Source organism: Neofelis nebulosa, chromosome 2 (assembly GCF_028018385.1).
Source record: "Neofelis nebulosa isolate mNeoNeb1 chromosome 2, mNeoNeb1.pri, whole genome shotgun sequence".
NCBI classification, from domain to species: domain Eukaryota; kingdom Metazoa; phylum Chordata; class Mammalia; order Carnivora; family Felidae; genus Neofelis; species Neofelis nebulosa.
In genome coordinates, this window is record NC_080783.1 from 19087937 (window position 1) to 19105901 (window position 17965).

The window sequence follows — 17965 nt, forward strand, 5'->3', positions numbered from 1 at the left end:
AACTCTCGATGGTACTCCTTGGGCCGCTCGGCTGGGAAAAGGGGCAAAGGGAAAACGCCGGAGAAAACCATAGAGTACACCGCCAGCCGACGAGAGGAAGAGAGAGCGGCCTCCATCGGCCCGAAGTCCTAGAGGCGGCTGGGCCGGAGGCGGTCGCACAAAAGGAGTCCCGGGAGGCCGCTCCAGCAGCTGGTGGACCATAGAGAGACACAGCTCCTGCCGGCCTTGGCCCGGGAGGTGAGTTAGTGGCTGCAGGGCGGAAACTAGTAGGGAGTGTTTGTGGAGCGGGCCGGAGGCAAAAGTTTCTCGAACCCCAGGATGAGGGTGGGCCTGGGCGGTGGGAATCCCCTGGAGGAGGTGCTGAAAGAAGCACGCCGACGGTCGGGGCCCCGGCGCATCACAGCAGCCGTCCCGGTGCCTCAGCCGCGTCACTGCTTTGGATCCCACCCGGTTGCCCGCTGCCTCTCCTCAGGACCATAATCATGACGATGCTCCATCCCAAGCTTTGCAGGTCACAAAACGGCTTTCCCATTTGCTGGCTCTTGTGATTGCCGCTCCCGCCCAACGATGTGGACGCTGTCATCACCTCCACTTTACAGATAGGAAAGCTGAGGCCCTGGGAAGCGAGGTGACTGTATCTGTCAGAGGCCACGCGGTGAGTCAGAGCCCAAAGACACATGGAAACCCGGGTGCCTTTGTCCCCACGCCGGGTCACATTCTTTCCCCAGCCCTTCTCTCTGCATTAATTTGTCCCTTTTCTTGCTCAGTGCCTCTGCCCCAAAGATGTGCTCATTTCTCCTCTTGTGCCCGCCTCTCTCCCACCTCACCCGCTTTCCAGCCGCTGAAGGTTCAGGTTTTCAGGTTCTTGATCTAGAAGGCACTGTGTCCTCCTTGGCTCCCCGCAGAGCAGCGATAAAATTGTGTGAGCGGAGGCTGTGGTTTCCAGAGAATCCTCTGACCGTGGAAATGCACTTCCCAGCTACCTTCCGAATCCCCCGATCTGAGGTTTTGAGTTGCAGGATTCACACCTGCAACCTGATTTCCTATCCCTAAGGCCCTTACTTGACCTCCATGACTCAATTTCATGGAGTAATTACTGTCATACATTACTTATTCTTCAGCTTATGCTAATTTTAGCCATGTGTAACAGGATATGCAATTTAGTTGGTATTCATTTCTCAGTTGTGTTCTAGTGTTTTCAATATGAGGCCATAGTCAATGAGTTTGAAATTTCTCCAGGTGTGTTCCTTCATATGTAAGGAACCACTGGTTTATCTTTGTAGGAGACCTAGCTTCCCTCTGATGCATCTCCATGTCTGCGGTTCTCCACTAGAATCTCATTTGTCTTACTTGCATAGATTGTTGTGGTTTGTGTTCAGTGAAGTGATAAGTCAGTCAGTTGCACTCAGAAAGCTCTAAGTCTACGGAGGGAGACTGATAGCTAAACAACAGTGCAGTGTGACAGTTTCTGATAAAGTTAGGTACAAGGTACAAGGCCCTGAGGACCCCAGAGAGAGTAACTTACATAAACAGTGTCAAGAAGTCTTCACAGCAGAAGTGACATTTGTGCAGATTCTTAAGGACAGTGAAGAGTTGGTTAGCCAGACAAGAGATGGAGAAGGGGAAATGGCCCGTCAAGCCCAGAGAGAGAGAGAGAGGCATGTGTGAAGGTATGGAAGCAAAAGAGAAGTTGGTGAGCCTGGAGAATGGCAACTCATTGGTATGACTGGATCAGAGATCTGTTGAGGGGGGAGGTGGTAGATGAGTCTGGAGAGGTCAGCACGGGCCAGGTCATGAAGGAAGGGCCTTATACCCATACAGAGGAGTAGTGAGATCATAACATGTTAAGCGGGGAAGGGACATCTGAGATCCCTTGGCCCAAGTTTTGTTGCAGATAAGAAAACTGGGACTCAGACTGCTTTATGATTTCACCAGGGTTACTTAGATCCAAGAAACTTAACCTTCAGTCTTTAGAATATTGGCCAAAACTTGTTGGCTCTCTTCTAATATTGATCCCTATTAACATTTGTATACTTCTCGTTCTGAGCATTGTTGTAAAAACTTCTAGGTTAACTAGGTGTGACATGCTGCCATGCAAGGAAATGCCTAAGTGGGCAGGCACTGGGCTGTGCACCCACATCAGCTGGGAAGAAAGTGAGTGAGATCTCTAACTATATTTTGTTTGGGTTCTCTTCTGATTGGCTTATCAGCACATAAAAACCACAGAACACCGGTCAGTGGTGATGACAGACCCCGTGTTGGACCCACAGCCAACCGACAGCACTGGGGAGATGGATGGACTGTGCCCTGAGCTATTGCTGATCCCCCCATCTCTGTCTAACCGTGGAATCCTGGAGCCTGTCCAGAGCCCCTGTCCTGCTGGGAATCCCGCACCTTTGCCTGCTGACCCAGGCTGCCTGCTGGTAGAGTCCACGGCAACTGAAGAGGACACAGGGAACATGGAGATCATTGTGGAAGCAGTAGCTGGAAACCTGTCCCCAGGTGCTCCTGGAGAGCCCCCAGGTACAAACATAGTTGCTACCAGGCCAGTGGGACAGTCAGCCCTGAGGTTTTGTCTGTGCTATTTTTGACCCTTCTATATAAATGTGATGAGAACACAAGGTAACATTTTTATTCTTAGAGATGTTGTAATTTGATTTGCAGTTGGTGAATGTTGATTGAAGGCTGGCAAGGTGGTTCACAACCTGGTACCGAGCTCTTGGCAGAGTCTATCCCTGTGAGGGCTTCAAGTCTGCTAGGCAGCAATCCAGAAGGGAAGACCTTTCTGACACCTCTGCCCAATCCTTACTCCTATAGCCCTCGGGGAGTTTTTCCCCCATATTGACCCTCCCACTCGGGAACTGCAGCCAGGGATTAGGCAACAGGCCCAGCGCCTCCACCACCCTGGGCTTGGCAGGGCTTCCCAGAGGTAATCTGGTATTTCCTTGCCCTAGTTTCTTGTGTATAACATACTTAACTCATCCGAGGCATGTTGTCAAGAGTGGGAGTTGAACATTTATATTTATTCTAGAAAAAAGACTCTCCCCTCTATTCTTCCCATATCTACAACTTCTTATTTTTAGGTAACTTCCCTGCTGTTAACTGCCATCCTCCAGCTATGGCTGTCACAACTTCCCTTGGCAGTGTAGTATAGTGACAGCAACCACTGGGAAAGATTAGCTAATTTGATCGTAGAGTATTTCTAACCTTCTGTGTAATGAAACAAGTAATAGGCAAAGAACAAACCTGGGAAAACATTTGCAATACATGAGGAAGAGTTAATATCTTTAAAATTCAAAGAGCTGGGGCGCCTGGGTGGCGCAGTCGGTTAAGCGTCCGACTTCAGCCAGGTCACGATCTCGCGGTCCGTGAGTTCGAGCCCCGCGTCAGGCTCTGGGCTGATGGCTCGGAGCCTGGAGCCTGTTTCCGATTCTGTGTCTCCCTCTCTCTCTGCCCCTCCCCCGTTCATGCTCTGTCTCTCTCTGTCCCAAAAATAAATAAAAAACGTTGAAAAAAAAAAAAAATAAATAAATAAATAAATAAAATTCAAAGAGCTATGAAATAAGAAAAAGAAACGGTGTTTTTTGGGGGTTTTGTTTTTTTTTTTAGAAAGGGAAAAAGAAACCTACAGGCACTTCAATAAGGAAGAGTAAAAATAGTCAATAACCATAAGGATGCATAATCTCACTAACACACAAATAAGTTCCGGTTAAAAATAATTATGAGGGGTGCCTGGCTGGCTCAGTCAGAAGAGCAGATGACTTTTTTTTTTTCTTTTTAAGTGTATTTATTTATTGAGAGGGAGAGAGCGATCCTATGGGGGGAAGGGCAGACAGGGAGGGAAAGAATCCCAAGCAGGCTCTGTGCAGAGCCTGATGTGGGGTTTGAACCCACAAACAGTGAGATCATGACCTGAGCCTAAATCAAGAATCAGACGTTCAACTGATTGAGCCACCCGGTGCCCCCAGAGCATGTGACTCTTGATATCGGGGTCATGAGTTTGAGCCCCACGTCGGGAATAGAAATTACTAAAAAAAAATAATAATAAACTTAAAAAAAAATAATAAGTTATGAAATGCCCATATTGCTTCTCAACTATGGCAAAAATTAAACGTTTTTTATAATACTTAGTGTTGGTAGAAAAACAGGTAACTGCCTTATAGCTTATGGAGTGTATAAATTAGCATAATCTTTTGAAGGTCATTTTATGTAATGAACTTTAATTTTTTTTAATGTGTATTTACTTTAAATAAATGTTATTTAAAGATGCTTAACCGACTGAGCCACCCAGGCACCCCTATATAACAAACTTTAAACTGACCCAGTCATTCCATTTCTAGGCCTCTGTCCTATAGAAAACTCACACACATGCACAAGGAGACAGGGGTAAAAGGATGTCCTGAGCAGCTTTATTTATAATGATTGCAAATAACCCAAATGTGCATCAGTAAGGGCAAGACTTCATTTTGACTTGTTCACGCCAGGAAGTACTCTGGACTGGACAAAAAAAAAAATACAAGGTAGAGCTAAAGGTACTCAGGAAAAAAAGTATCTGATATATATAGCAAGCGGGGGGAGGGGGGGGCGGGGGCGGGGAGGGAAGCAAATTGCAGAGAAATGACTGAAAAAGGCCTGAAAGAATAAGAATATACACCAAATTTTGTGTGAGAGTGTGGGGGGGGTTATTTTTTCTTTATATACATCTATGTTATTTGAGTTGTCATACTGAACTTTTATTTAAACAAAGAAATGATAAAAAAAAAAAAAAAAAAAAAAGGATTCCCAGGGTAGACGTGGCACAGACCTGGGCTTGAGTCCTGGTTCCACCATTAACAGGCACCATGGCCTTAACCTTAGAACTCCAGGCCCCTCTTCTCGTAGGGCAACTGGAGCACCAAGTGAGTGTTTCCTACACCTTTGTCAAGGTCCTGCCCGTTGCTTAAGAAATGGCAGTGATTACTGTGAACGTGATTTGGGTCTTTTGGAAACGGATATTTTCCATTTTGTAAATTACTGTGCCTTTGAAAAATCTCTTTACAGAATGTGAAAGTAATACTTTGTCATTTATACTGTAGATGTTTTCCGCAGATTGTCGTTTACTTCTCTTGGAAGTTCGTAATTTTTCATTTGGGCAAAATGTATTGCCTTTTCCTATGCTTTCCTGATTGGTTAATGCTTGTTGTATTTATTTAGCAAATATTAAATACCTATTTTGTGCCAAATATTGGGCCAGATACTCGGAATCCAACTTTAGTATATGTGCTGCCGAAGCGAGCACTTGATAGTGGGAATCCAAATGTATGTGCAAATAAATAGACTGTCCCTGACCTTATGGAGCTTACTGTCCAGGGATAGAACCAGACTTAAGGTCCATCTCCACTCTACTAATATTAAAAGATTCACCTACATTTTCTACTAGTAGCTAACTCCTGTGAGTCTCATTCCATCTGATTCTGTGCCTTTCTCTGTCGGTCCTCTGCCTGCAGGTGTCCTGGTAAAGGTGGTGGAGGTGTACTTCTGTGAGCGCTGTGAGCAGAGCTTCGCAGAGCCCACTCTGCTGGCCCTGCACCAGTGTACTGAGACCCTTATACAGCCTATGCAGGGCCTCTCTAGCCTTCCATGCTCTGTAGAGCTGACCCCCAGCAACCTCATTCTCTCTGGCCCTCTGCAGGGCCAGGGCCCACCAGATAGCCCCCTGCCATGCCCTGTGTGTAGACAGGAGTTTGTCCAACCCCAGGCCCTGAAGAGCCACTTCAAGATTCACCGGGCCACTCCCGACATCTTCTCCTGCCCAGAGTCTGGCTGTGTGTTCTCCGCTGAAGATCGCAAGGGTCTGCAGCACCACCTGAGGCAGGCCCACGCCACGGTTCCCGTGCCCTGTTCTTTCCGGGGCTGCCCCCTGCTCTTTGGGAGCCAGCAGGGCATGGAGCTGCACCGGCAGGCCCACTACCCTTTCCACTGCAACCATTGCAGCTTCGTGGGCTCCAACGTCAAACTCTTCCGGCAGCATCAGCGGAGCCATGGGGCCGGGACACAGGGAGAACTGTCTGCCCTTCAGGCTCTTCCATCCCAGGAGCTGCTGCCAGGTATGAGGCCAAAGGCCCAGCAGTGCCTTGCCTGGAATGCAGCCACGGTCAGTCTTACAGGACAGGCCGTTGATTCCAGTGCCATGAATGTATATGTGAATGCAAGGGAACGTGGAGCAGTGGCTCAGGAGGCCAGTATTACTGACTGACAGTGGAAGGCATCTAGAAACCCTGGACCAGTCAGAATATATAAGACAAGGAGCAAGTCTTTGTCCATGACAGTGAGTGATATTTGGCTTTAGCTGTGCTGTGGCCTTGAAGTTACTTAACCAGTATCCTTTTTTTGATCCATTTCAGAGCTTTCTGAGGGCAGAAGCTAAAATGTTCATCCGTGGCCGTAGCCACTGGTAGAATACCTGTAGACTTCTTTTTAGAGCACGTGGGATTGGGCCAGAGAAGCCGGGATTCTTTTAAAAAGAAACCTTCTAGGGGCGCCTGGGTGGCGCAGTCGGTTAAGCGTCCGACTTCAGCCAGGTCACGATCTCGCGGTCCGTGAGTTCGAGCCCCGCGTCAGGCTCTGGGCTGATGGCTCGGAGCCTGGAGCCTGTTTCCGATTCTGTGTCTCCCTCTCTCTCTGCCCCTCCCCCGTTCATGCTCTGTCTCTCTCTGTCCCAAAAATAAATAAAAAAAAAAAAAAAAAAAAAAAAAAAAAAAAAAGAAACCTTCTAGGAGGGTGGAACCTCACTGATCCTTACTCCTCTCAGTCTCAACAAAAACAAACAAACAAAAAACCAACAACAACAAAAAAAACAGGCATGGGGTGGATAGAAGAGCAGGAGAAAATAGAGAAACCAGGCCTGGAAGGTCAGGATTCTGCTGAGAGACTTAGGCTTGCTAAGACTTGTTGGTGCTTTGTTCCCAAAGAGAAGACCCCTTTTTCCTGGGAAATAGTCTTGTATCTTTGCCTTCCTGAGGCATCTCCCTTTGTTGAGGGATAGAAGGGCTGGATTGGTGTGACCCTGTCTTGCTGATTAGGCTTCTCAGTAGAGCAGTTAAGAGGACAGACTATGTTACCCTGCGTTGAGCCACCAGCCGTTAGCCCTGGGAACCCAAGCCAGGGAAGGGCTCTGTACCCATTCTGTCCCTCTCAATCCCCTACCCCCACTGCAGTGATCTCAAAGCTCTTACCTTTCAGGGGTCTGAGGATGGTGTTATCTGAGGTTTGATTTACTCTAGGTTGGAGCATTAATGACAGCTTAGCTCTTGGTCTTCCTATCCTTGTCTTGAGTGATAATAAATGTATAGACTTAGAATCCGAGATTCTCTTACACTAAATGGGGAGGGGGTGATTCTGCCAGCCAGTAAGAGGAGCAGTCCAAGCCTTCACTGCTGGCATTGGCTTCAATAGACATCATCGAATGTTATGTGTCTCCAGCTCCGAAACTGCCCAGTAGAGAGGGAGAGCCTTCAGAACAAGCAGATACACCCTTGCCCAGGCGAGAGTCAGCTGACGAGGAGGACGTAGAGGAAGAAGAGGGGAATGGCACCTTAAAGGACTCCCAGAAAGCCCCAGAGAAAGCCCAGGGGGCTCAGCAGTTAGAAGGTAATGACATGGTTAGGCTTGAACCTCCTGGTGGTGGGGCGGAATGGATTGAGGGGAGCCTGGCATTGAGGCTCTGGGGTTTGGTTTCCTGGGCTTTGACTCATATCCCTTTGTTCCTACCCTTCCACTTTGACATGTCTAGTGGGAAAATGATAAATGAGTAAAGACTGTAGAAACAGAGCTTGGGGTAAATAGAGTTTGCTCTCCTGGGCTGGTTTTCCTTGGGCAGAAAGCTTTTTTGCAGGGAAGGAGAGGGTGATATTCATCATACAAAGATGCTAGAGGTTATTGATCAGCAGCCTGACATGTCTGGCATTGGGCCCACTGAGATTTTGTTTCCGAAACCCTGCTTCCCAGTTTTCTAACTCACTAGAACATTTGAAACCCATCCAGCCCACAGGGAGCACATTTATTGTCAAGGGAATAGAAAAGATCTGGTTGTATTTATGACCAGTTCTCTATGATCTAGAACTCAGTGAACCAGTGTTAGGAAGTGGGAGTACTTTACCTTCTTCACTTCCCTTCTCCACACTCCATGGGGTTTTTTTCCTTCCAACCAACCCTGCTGATCCCACTGCCTACCTCCATGAACGAGAACAAGGAAGAACAAGAATGGTCCATCCGGATTGTTTTCTCGAGCAGCTCTAGACAAAGGCTTAGGAACAGTAGGTGGCTGGGTGAAGCACTTCAAATAGGTTTGCCACGAGGCTTGAGAAATCCTTGTGATATTGCTTCTTTCAATACTTGAATTTCTCGTCTCTTCTTTGAGACTACAGTGTTTGAAGTGCTACTGTTTCGGTTTCCTGGAGAGAAATGGGAAAGGCCACACGATGTTTGTGTCTGGGCAGATTGTGGTTCTCCCATTATCTGGCCAGCCGCTGAGCTACCTTCTGTGCCTTTCCCTCTCCCAGGGGATGTGGCTTCTGGCACCGAGTCCCTCTTCAAGACCCACATGTGTCCAGAATGCAAGCGCTGCTTTAAGAAGCGGACCCATCTGGTGGAGCACCTGCATCTCCACTTCCCGGACCCCAGCCTCCAGTGCCCCAACTGCCAGAAGTTCTTCACCAGCAAGAGCAAGCTCAAGACCCATCTGCTGCGGGAGCTGGGCCAGAAGGCCCACCGCTGCCCGCTGTGCCACTACAGTGCGGTGGAGAGGAACGCGCTCAACCGCCACATGGCCAGCATGCACGAGGACATCTCCAACTTCTACTCAGACACCTACACCTGTCCCGTGTGCCGCGAGGAGTTCCGCCTCAGCCAGGCCCTCAAGGAGCACCTCAAGAGCCACACGGCGGCGGCGGCGGCAGAGCCGCTGCCCCTCCGCTGCTTTCAGGAAGGCTGCGGCTACACGGCCCCCGACCGCAAGGCCTTCATAAAGCACCTGAAGGAGACCCATGGTGTGCGGGCCGTGGAGTGCCGCCATCACTCTTGTCCCATGCTCTTCGCCACGGCCGAAGCCATGGAGGCCCATCACAAAAGCCACTACGCCTTCCACTGCCCACACTGCGACTTTGCCTGCTCCAATAAGCACCTGTTCCGCAAACACAAGAAGCAGGGCCACCCCGGCAGTGAAGAGCTGCGCTGCACCTTCTGCCCCTTTGCCACCTTCAACCCGGTGGCCTACCAGGACCACGTGGGCAAGATGCACGCCCACGAGAAGATCCACCAGTGCCCTGAGTGCAGCTTTGCCACCGCCCACAAGAGGGTGCTCATCCGCCACATGCTGCTGCACACCGGTGAGCTGGCTTCCCTGCTTCCCATAACGTAAGGGTGGCGATGAGGAGGGGGCAGCAGGAGTGAGTTTTTACTGTGTACCAGACACAGGAAGGGCCTTGCGTGTATTGTCTTGTTGGACCCAGTCTTCCTAGATATAAATCAAGCCTTAAGCCGAGTGTCACTCAGCTAGTACGGTGGTTAAGCCACTGAGCCAAAGACTGTGCTCTCACTGCTGTGCTGCTGTGTCTCACCGTTAAGGCCCCGTCCAGTTCTGCTTGCCCTTCGTCAGGCTTGCCTGGGTCAGTACCCAGCCTATTAGAGCGAAGAAACCCAGACGGGGGGAGATACCTTCCTTTGCAATTTGAGTTTTGAGGTGTGCTATGAGAGATGGGGCGAGGGGACTGAACCATCTACATATGTTGTAGCCTTGGCAGCCGACTCAGAGTCTAAATTGGTTACCAGCATTGCTGATGCTTTGAGTGACACAGCCACATCAGGCTTCCTCCTACAGCATCACCCCATTTGTGCTCTCTAGGCAAGCATCAGTGGGTTGACAAGATATTAAAAAAATCTCATCAAAGATTTTTGGGAGGCCAGGTTTTAGGTAGCTTGGGGTAAAGCCATTGTTTCCCTGGAACAGGTCATTTCTACCCATGCTTTGGTCACCAAGCCTCGTTTTTCTGCGGCCTTTCCTAAAATCTTCATCTCTACGGTGCTTTATAGTTTAGAGTTCTTTTAGATAGATTACTTCATTTAACTCATAATAACAATCTTGTAAGGAAGACAGGTGAAAAAGAGAAACTGAACACTTAAATGGCCTGTTTCAGGATCACACAGCTAGTATCAGAACCAGAGCCAGACCACCACGTTGCTTGCTTTTGACCACGGGGAAATGGGCTGAGCGGGTAGGCAGGGATCGCAGGGAAGGGTCCTGAAGGACCTGGTCTTGACCAACTACACAGACAGCTCTTCCTTGAGTCCTTGCTGGGCACTGCTGAGGACTTTGGGACATCTCATTTAATCTTCTGTCAACCATGAGCAGTCAGTATTTTTTTTTTTTTTTTAATTTTTTTTTCAACGTTTTTTATTTATTTTTGGGACAGAGAGAGACAGAGCATGAACGGGGAAGGGGCAGAGAGAGAGGGAGACACACAGAATTGGAAACAGGCTCCAGGCTCCGAGCCATCAGCCCAGAGCCTGACGCGGGGCTCGAACTCACAGACCGCGAGATCGTGACCTGGCTGAAGTTGGACGCTTAACCGACTGCGCCACCCAGGCGCCCCTAGCAGTCAGTATTTTTGTTGCTCCCTCTTTGGAGCCAAGGAAACTGAGACTTGGAGGGGTTAAATGACCTCTCCAAAGCCATACAGTAGTAAGCTGGGATCTGAACCACCACTTGATAGCTCTGTGGTTTCTCTCTGCCTTGGCTTCTTTTTCTCTAAAATGGGGCAGTCCTCCTCCGGGGGCTGTTGGGAGGAGTCAGTACGAGGGGACCTGGTACATAATGAGCATTCTATACATGTTGGCTATTGACGTCTTTGTTACCGTGTCGGATTTCAGAGTTCAAATTCTTCACTACTTCTTGTATTGCCTGAGTTTTTTCTCCTCTTCCACAAAACTGGAAGGAACTAGGGTAAGTGGAGCCAGTGCCAACAAGCTCCACAACAAATCAAGGGTAGACTTCCAAGCTGGTTTTGGAAAGCATGGTCTTCACTTTCCTCCGGGGCTTGCTCCGTGTCAGAGTGGAGAAATCGTCTGCGAGGGCTGGGGAGCAGCACTGACTTGTGAGCCTCGCCGCGGGCCGCGCGTGAAGTTTTCGTTCTGCTTGGCATCAGGGCAAGCTTGCTGGGGAAGATGGTCTGTGCTCGCTCGGTCCATGTCTGACCTGTGTCCTCTCTCCTCTCCCACCCCCACTCCCCCATAAGGCGAGAAACCTCACAAGTGTGAGCTGTGTGACTTCACGTGCCGAGACGTGAGCTACCTGTCCAAGCACATGCTGACCCACTCCAACACCAAGGATTATATGTGCACCGAGTGTGGCTATGTCACCAAGTGGAAGCACTACCTCAGTGTGCACATGCGGAAACATGCAGGGGACCTCAGGTATGAGCACACGCATGCCTCCGTCCCTGTTCCCAAGGACCTTATGCCAGGCTAGCCTCCTCTTGAACTCACCTTGCTCTCCTGGCCCCAGAGCGACTCCTCCTATTGTCCCTCTCTGCTCCTCTCGCCTCAGCTCCATTGCCTGTAGCTGGCCTCTGTGCCTGTGGCCCAGTGTGCATGGTGAGAGCTGTCTGGGCTCAGGGGAGGGAGCGCAGGCCTACACATGAAGGTGTCCCTTGGGTTCTGAGTCCGGTCCTGGGAAAGTAGGGAGGCTGCACCTGTGACCCCAACCCAGGCATGTTTCCCGCTGAGCTGTGGCACAGATGGCCAGGGGGTTTCTCCTAGCTTCCATGCCTCCACGGGAGAATGGGACCTAGGCACAGAAACCTGCCCCATGAGGCTGTAGCCCTGTCAGCTCCTTCGGAGTCCACGGCGGGTTGCTGATTTATGCTCTCTTCCCTTTGGGAAGCGATACAGAGGAGGGGTCGGAACACAGGCCCTGAAGCTAGGCTGTCCCTGCCCTTCACTTCCTTTTTAACCTTAGGCAAGTTATTAATTTCCGTGCTTTAGTGACCTCACTTGCAAATAGATACCTACATCACAGGGCAGTGGAAAAAAAGAATAGATGATGCGTGTACAGTACCGAGTGTAGAGCCTTGTCCATAGTAAGTGCTCGTTTACCTGTCAAGGGAGATCGATAATTGTGGTTTTGCCCCCCACCCCCACCCCTGTCCTCCTCGCCAGATACCAGTGCAACCAGTGCTCGTACCGCTGCCACCGGGCTGACCAGCTGAGCAGCCACAAGCTGCGCCACCAGGGCAAGTCCCTGATGTGTGAGGTGTGTGCTTTCGCTTGCAAGCGGAAGTATGAGCTGCAGAAGCACATGGCCTCCCAGCACCACCCGGGCGCGCCGGCCCCGCTCTATCCCTGCCGCTACTGCAGCTACCAGAGCCGCCACAAGCAGGCCCTGCTGAGCCACGAGAACTGCAAGCACACCCGCCTCCGGGAGTTCCGCTGTGCCCTCTGCGACTACCGCACCTTCAGCAACACCACCCTCTTCTTCCACAAGCGCAAGGCCCACGGCTACGTGCCCGGGGACCAGGTGTGGCAGCTCCGCTCTGCCAGCCAGGAGCCGGAGGGGGCCAGGCAGTGCCCGACACCCCCGCCAGACTCAGAGCCCTCGAGCCAGCTGTCTGCCCAGCCTGAGGCGCCAGACCGTGATCCCGGGACTGTGGTGGACCCCAACGTGGACCGGGCCCCGCCGGAGCCCGGTGAGGAGGACCGCGCCGGGAGACCGGCTGGCGGCGAGGTTCCGCGGGGGGACGGCCTGGGTAGCAGCCCCAGTCCGGCCGAGGCAGATGAAGGTGGCTGCACGCTGCACCTCGAGGCCCTGGGGGTAGAGCTGGAGCCCGTGGCTGAGCCGCCCCTTGAGGAGATCACTGAACCCGCCCCTGCGGAGTTCAGGCCCCTGGACCCCTCGGGGCCCCTGAGACTGGAAGGGCCAGGTGCAACTTTGACAGAGCTGTCTACCTTTGAAGGTGCTGGGACGTCTGGTTTGGATGCTGAAGAAGAGCCCGTTCTGGAAAAGCCAGCCCCTGAAAGCCCCAGAAACCCCCCTTCCTCAGAGGAGCCCCCTGACAGCTGGGTGGGAACCTTCAAGGCAGCTCTGCCTGCTGAGACCGCTCCCCTCCCCCAGTTCCCGGAGTCAGAGTCCTTACTCAAGGCCCTGCGGAGACAGGACAAAGAGCAAGCAGAAGCTCTGGTGCTGGAGGGGCGGGTTCAGATGGTTGTGATACAGGGAGAGGGGCGGGCCTTCCGCTGCCCGCACTGCCCTTTTATCACCCGCCGGGAGAAGGCCCTGAGTGTGCACTCCAGGACTGGGTGCCAGGGCCGCCGAGAGCCCCTGCTGTGCCCTGAGTGTGGGGCTAGCTTCAAGCAACAGCGTGGCCTCAGCACCCACCTGCTGAAGAAGTGCCCTGTTCTGCTCAGAAAGAACAAGGGCTTACCCAGACCAAGTTCACCCGTCCCTCTGCGTCCTCCGCCCCCGGGCACCCAGGACTCAGGGGATGCGGAAGGTGGGAAGCCCCCACCTGCGCCATTAGAAGTAGAGCTGGTGCTCCCAAAAGATGCTCCCTCTGTGCCTCCCAGGGAGCCGGAAGTAGAGGAGCCTCCTGGCACACTGTGTGTCCCTGCAGTCCCTCCTGCAGGAAACCCCTCACCCGCAGAGACGCCTGAGAAGTTCCACTTCGAGCAGGGCAAGTTTCACTGCAACTCCTGCACGTTCCTCTGTTCTCGGCTCTCCTCCATTACCTCTCACGTGGCCGAAGGCTGCCGGGGGGGACGTGGCGGGGGAGGAAAGCGGGGGGCCGCCCAGACCCAGCCCGTTGCATCCCTCCTGAGCGATGGAGGCTCCGCTCCCCTAAACAGCGGCAGCACAGAGCGCAGCCCTGGGAATGGGGACACGACTGCGGTGCCAAAGCAGAAGGGGGCGCGCTTCTCCTGCCCCACGTGTCCCTTCAGCTGCCAGCAGGAGCGGGCTCTGAGGACTCACCAGACCCGGGGCTGCCCCCTCGAGGGGTCCGGCGAGCTGCACTGCGGCCTCTGCACGTTCACCACTGCCGCCGCTGCCGCCCTGAGGCTACACCAGAAGCGGAGGCACCCTAGCACGGCTCCCGCCCGCGGGCCCCGGCCCCCTCTGCAGTGCGGGGACTGTGGCTTCACCTGTAAGCAGGGCCGGTGCCTACAGCAGCACCGGCGGCTCAAGCACGAGGGAGTGAAGCCGCACCAGTGCCCCTTCTGTGACTTTTCCACCACCAGACGGTACCGGTTGGAGGCGCACCAGTCGCGACACACAGGTGTTGGCCGCATCCCCTGCAGCTCCTGTCCCCAGACATTTGGTACCAACTCAAAACTGCGCTTGCACCGGCTAAGGGTACATGACAAAACACCCACCCACTTCTGTCCCCTCTGTGACTACAGTGGCTACCTTCGCCATGATATCACTCGCCACGTCAACAGTTGCCACCGGGGCACTCCTGCCTTTGCCTGCCCCCGGTGTGAGGCCCAGTTCAGTTCCGAGACGGCACTCAAGCAGCATGCCCTGCGCCGACATCCTGAACCTGCGCCCCCCGCCCCTGGCTCTCCTGCGGAGGCCACCGAGGGCCCCCTGCACTGCTCCCGCTGTGGGTTGCTGTGCCCCAGCCCCGCCAGCCTGCGAGGACACACCCGGAAACAGCATCCGCGGCTGGAGTGCGGGGCCTGCCAGGAGGCCTTCCCCAGCCGGCCGGCACTGGATGAGCACCGGAGACAGCAGCATTTCAGCCACCGCTGCCAGCTCTGTGACTTCGCTGCCCGGGAGCGGGCGGGCCTGGTGAAGCACTACTTGGAACAGCATGAGGCGGCAGCGGCCTCGGAGGGCGGTGCAGGTGCCAGCCAGCCCCCGCTGCGCTGCCCCTTTTGTGACTTTACGTGCCGCCATCAGCTCGTGCTAGACCACCACGTGAAAGGCCACGGGGGTACCCGGCTCTACAAGTGCACCGACTGTGCTTACAGCACCAAGAACCGGCAGAAGATCACCTGGCACAGCCGCATCCATACCGGGGAAAAGCCCTACCGCTGTCACCTCTGTCCCTATGCCTGTGCTGACCCTTCTCGACTCAAGGTAAGGTTGGGGCCCTGGGGACTTCCCTGATCCCAGCTCGCAGCTATGAGCTCTGGGACTTTCGTGAAGCCCCCTAACTTCTCCAAGCCTGAGATTCCTCGGGTGTAAAAGGAAGAGAATACTTCACAGAGTTGTTACAGAGATAAAATTCCGTCACACGTGCTTGGTATGTGATGAAGGCAGGTAATAGTTGGGTGGTAATCTCCGTGATAATGGCTAACATTTATTGAGCACTTATTGTATGCTGGATACTAATTTTAGTCCTTCCAAAACACAAGATAGAGTTGCTTTTGCTATTTCTTCTGCAGTTTATCTCACAGGTTAATAAACTGTGAGGTAGAGGTTAAGCCCCCAAAGACACAGGTAGCAAGTGGCAGAGCTGAGATAGGGCAGACCAAGAGGTAGGCCCAGTGGGTTAGGTTGGTGTCCACGTGGCCAGACTGGGGAGCCTGCTTGGTAACAGAAGTATGGCCGGGATGGGAGCACATCCTTTGAGTGTCAAGGGTACACATTTTCTGGGCATACTCTGCTCTTCCCTCCTCCAGTACCATATGCGGATCCACAAGGAAGAACGCAAGTATCTGTGCCCTGACTGTGGCTACAAGTGCAAGTGGGTCAACCAGCTCAAGTACCACATGACCAAGCACACAGGTGAGTCTGTGCGGTTTCCACAGGCCCAAGGGGTTCCCCCATTCTCTGGCACACCCAGCCTCCTTGAGGTTGTGGGTGTCCTTAGTCAGGTTCAGGGCGCACATCAGTTTTTCACATTGGTGGTAGGAGGGAGGGAGGCTGAATGGCCGGAATAGCTTCCCTGCCCACTGAAGACCTATCAGAATCAGAAGAGAGGTGAACCTGGGAGCCTATGCGTCTGCACTGTGTAAAAGCTTCATGGCCCTAGGTTACCCACCTCCCATTGAGAACTCAAACATGTGACTGAAGGAGGTCTCCTTGGTTCCTGCATACACGATGGGCTGTCCTGGGTAACAAAGAGAATGTGAAGGGTTCACTTGTTTTAACTTCTTTTTTTTCTTCTGGGTACGGAGTCCATGAACTGTGGCTTCTCAGGAAAGACTTAATGATGCCGTGCTTGTGATTACTGTGTATGATCCCCTCATGTAAAGGAAGTAACCAGATGCATTTCAAGGCACTCTGCATCTATGAATGACACTTCTTTTGCCTCTAGCTCTTCCTTCTTAAACATTTTATTTTCCTGTTTGGGTTGGACAAGGAGTTGTATTTAAATGGATTTCCAAGTTGCATGAGGACCCATGATCAAAAGGGGGTTAGAATCTCCCATTTGGAAACCCTGTCATATTTGAGTGAATATTCGTTGCTGTCAGGTGGCTACTTGGGAATCAGTTATCAGCATCCATTGAGCACCCGCTGTATACAAGGGGCTGTTTTGGGAGAAGGGCATAGAAATGTCAGAGGAGACTGGAACATTCCAAAGATGCAGTCGTTAGTCACCATGCTGCTTGTGTTCTTTGTGTCCCGGGATCACGGCGACTCTTCCGGTGCACTGAGCATTGTTCGACTCCCTTCAGCAGTAATTTGTTCCTTGTCCTCACCCTGTCCCCCAGGACTGAAGCCATACCAGTGTCCCGAGTGTGAATACTGTACCAACCGGGCTGATGCGCTGCGTGTGCACCAGGAGACGCGACACCGGGAAGCCCGGGCCTTCATGTGTGAGCAGTGTGGCAAGGCCTTCAAGACCCGCTTCCTACTGCGCACCCACCTCCGCAAGCACAGCGAGGCCAAACCCTATGTGTGCAACGTGTGCCACCGTGCTTTCCGCTGGGCTGCCGGCCTGCGCCATCACGCCCTCACCCACACCGACCGCCACCCCTTCTTCTGCCGCCTCTGCAGCTACAAGGCCAAGCAGAAGTTCCAGGTGGTTAAGCATGTGCGCAGGCACCACCCCGACCAGGCCGACCCAAACCAAGGAGTGGGCAAAGACCCCACCACCCCCACAGTGCACCTGCATGACGTACAGTTGGAGGACCCCAGCCCCCCTGCTCCTGCTGCTCCTCCAACTGGACCAGAGGGCTGAGAGCCTACCTCACCTCTTGGAGGGTGTGGTCCAAGACGTGCAGTGCAGACTGACTGGAGGCAGAGCGAGCCTGGAGCTCAGGGCCAGAGGAGGGCCTAGCTTCGAGGTGCCCGGGGAGGGGGCTGCAGGCCTCCTGGGACTCAGGCTCTAATACTTTGAAGTTGATGGCCATATATATAAAAGAGCAACATGGACCACAGATTGATTTCCTGTTGCGGCACACTGTGTTTTTAACCCATGAGTTCCTGCTTTCTTCACCATCCCTCCCGCAAAGTCCCTGGCTCTAAGATGCTGGTTTTACCCATTCTGTCATCCCCTTTCTTCTTGCTGTCAAGTCTGTTTTCTTTCAATGCCCTCAAAACAGTTGTATCTACCTGCATGTGCTGTTGTGCCTGATGCTCTCTAAAGCATGTTAAACAGAGTGATTACTAGCTTATAGACTCGTCCACGTCCCTGACTTACCATTTCCAGGTTGTCCTCTTGATCTGCCCTGTTCCCTCTCAGACCTCTGCCTCTCCTTTGTCTCCTTCCATTTTCACTGCGTGATTCTGAAATGGGCCAGGTCTGTTTTCTCTCTGTCCTTGAACCTGTCTTGGCCTCTACCTTGCTCCTTCTTGCCAAGTCCCTTGGTCTACCTATAGAGGGAGGACTGCCCCCCACTAAGCCTGTTCCTAGAAGCAGGTTTATTTCAGCATCTGTCCTCAGCCTGGCTCAGCAGCGACACTAGAGTTAAAGTACAAGGTAGTGTGAAATGCAGATGACTTGGGGGAATGGGGGCTGGTGTGAATCTCTAATCCAAACCTTAC

The 17965-nt window shown here is 52.5% G+C and overlaps 1 protein-coding gene across 8 annotated transcripts; it reads left to right on the forward strand.

The window, feature by feature from the left end:
- Nucleotides 1–11: 11 nt before the first annotated feature.
- On the forward strand, nt 12–17595 carry ZNF142 (zinc finger protein 142). Of its 8 annotated transcripts, none has more exons than XM_058704757.1 (9): nt 12–655; nt 2211–2523; nt 5487–6086; nt 7435–7629; nt 8541–9365; nt 11271–11448; nt 12193–15109; nt 15655–15760; nt 16690–17595. In XM_058704757.1, exons 2-9 carry the CDS (start codon nt 2244–2246, stop codon nt 17157–17159), a joined length of 5571 nt encoding a protein of 1856 aa, XP_058560740.1. In that variant the 5' UTR covers nt 12–655; nt 2211–2243; the 3' UTR covers nt 17160–17595. The 8 variants fall into 8 exon arrangements, with proteins under 8 accessions (XP_058560740.1, XP_058560750.1, XP_058560732.1 ...); XM_058704767.1 differs by having other exon boundaries at nt 12–628; XM_058704749.1 differs by having other exon boundaries at nt 12–237; nt 504–2523.
- The last annotated feature ends 370 nt before the right edge of the window (nt 17596–17965 follow it).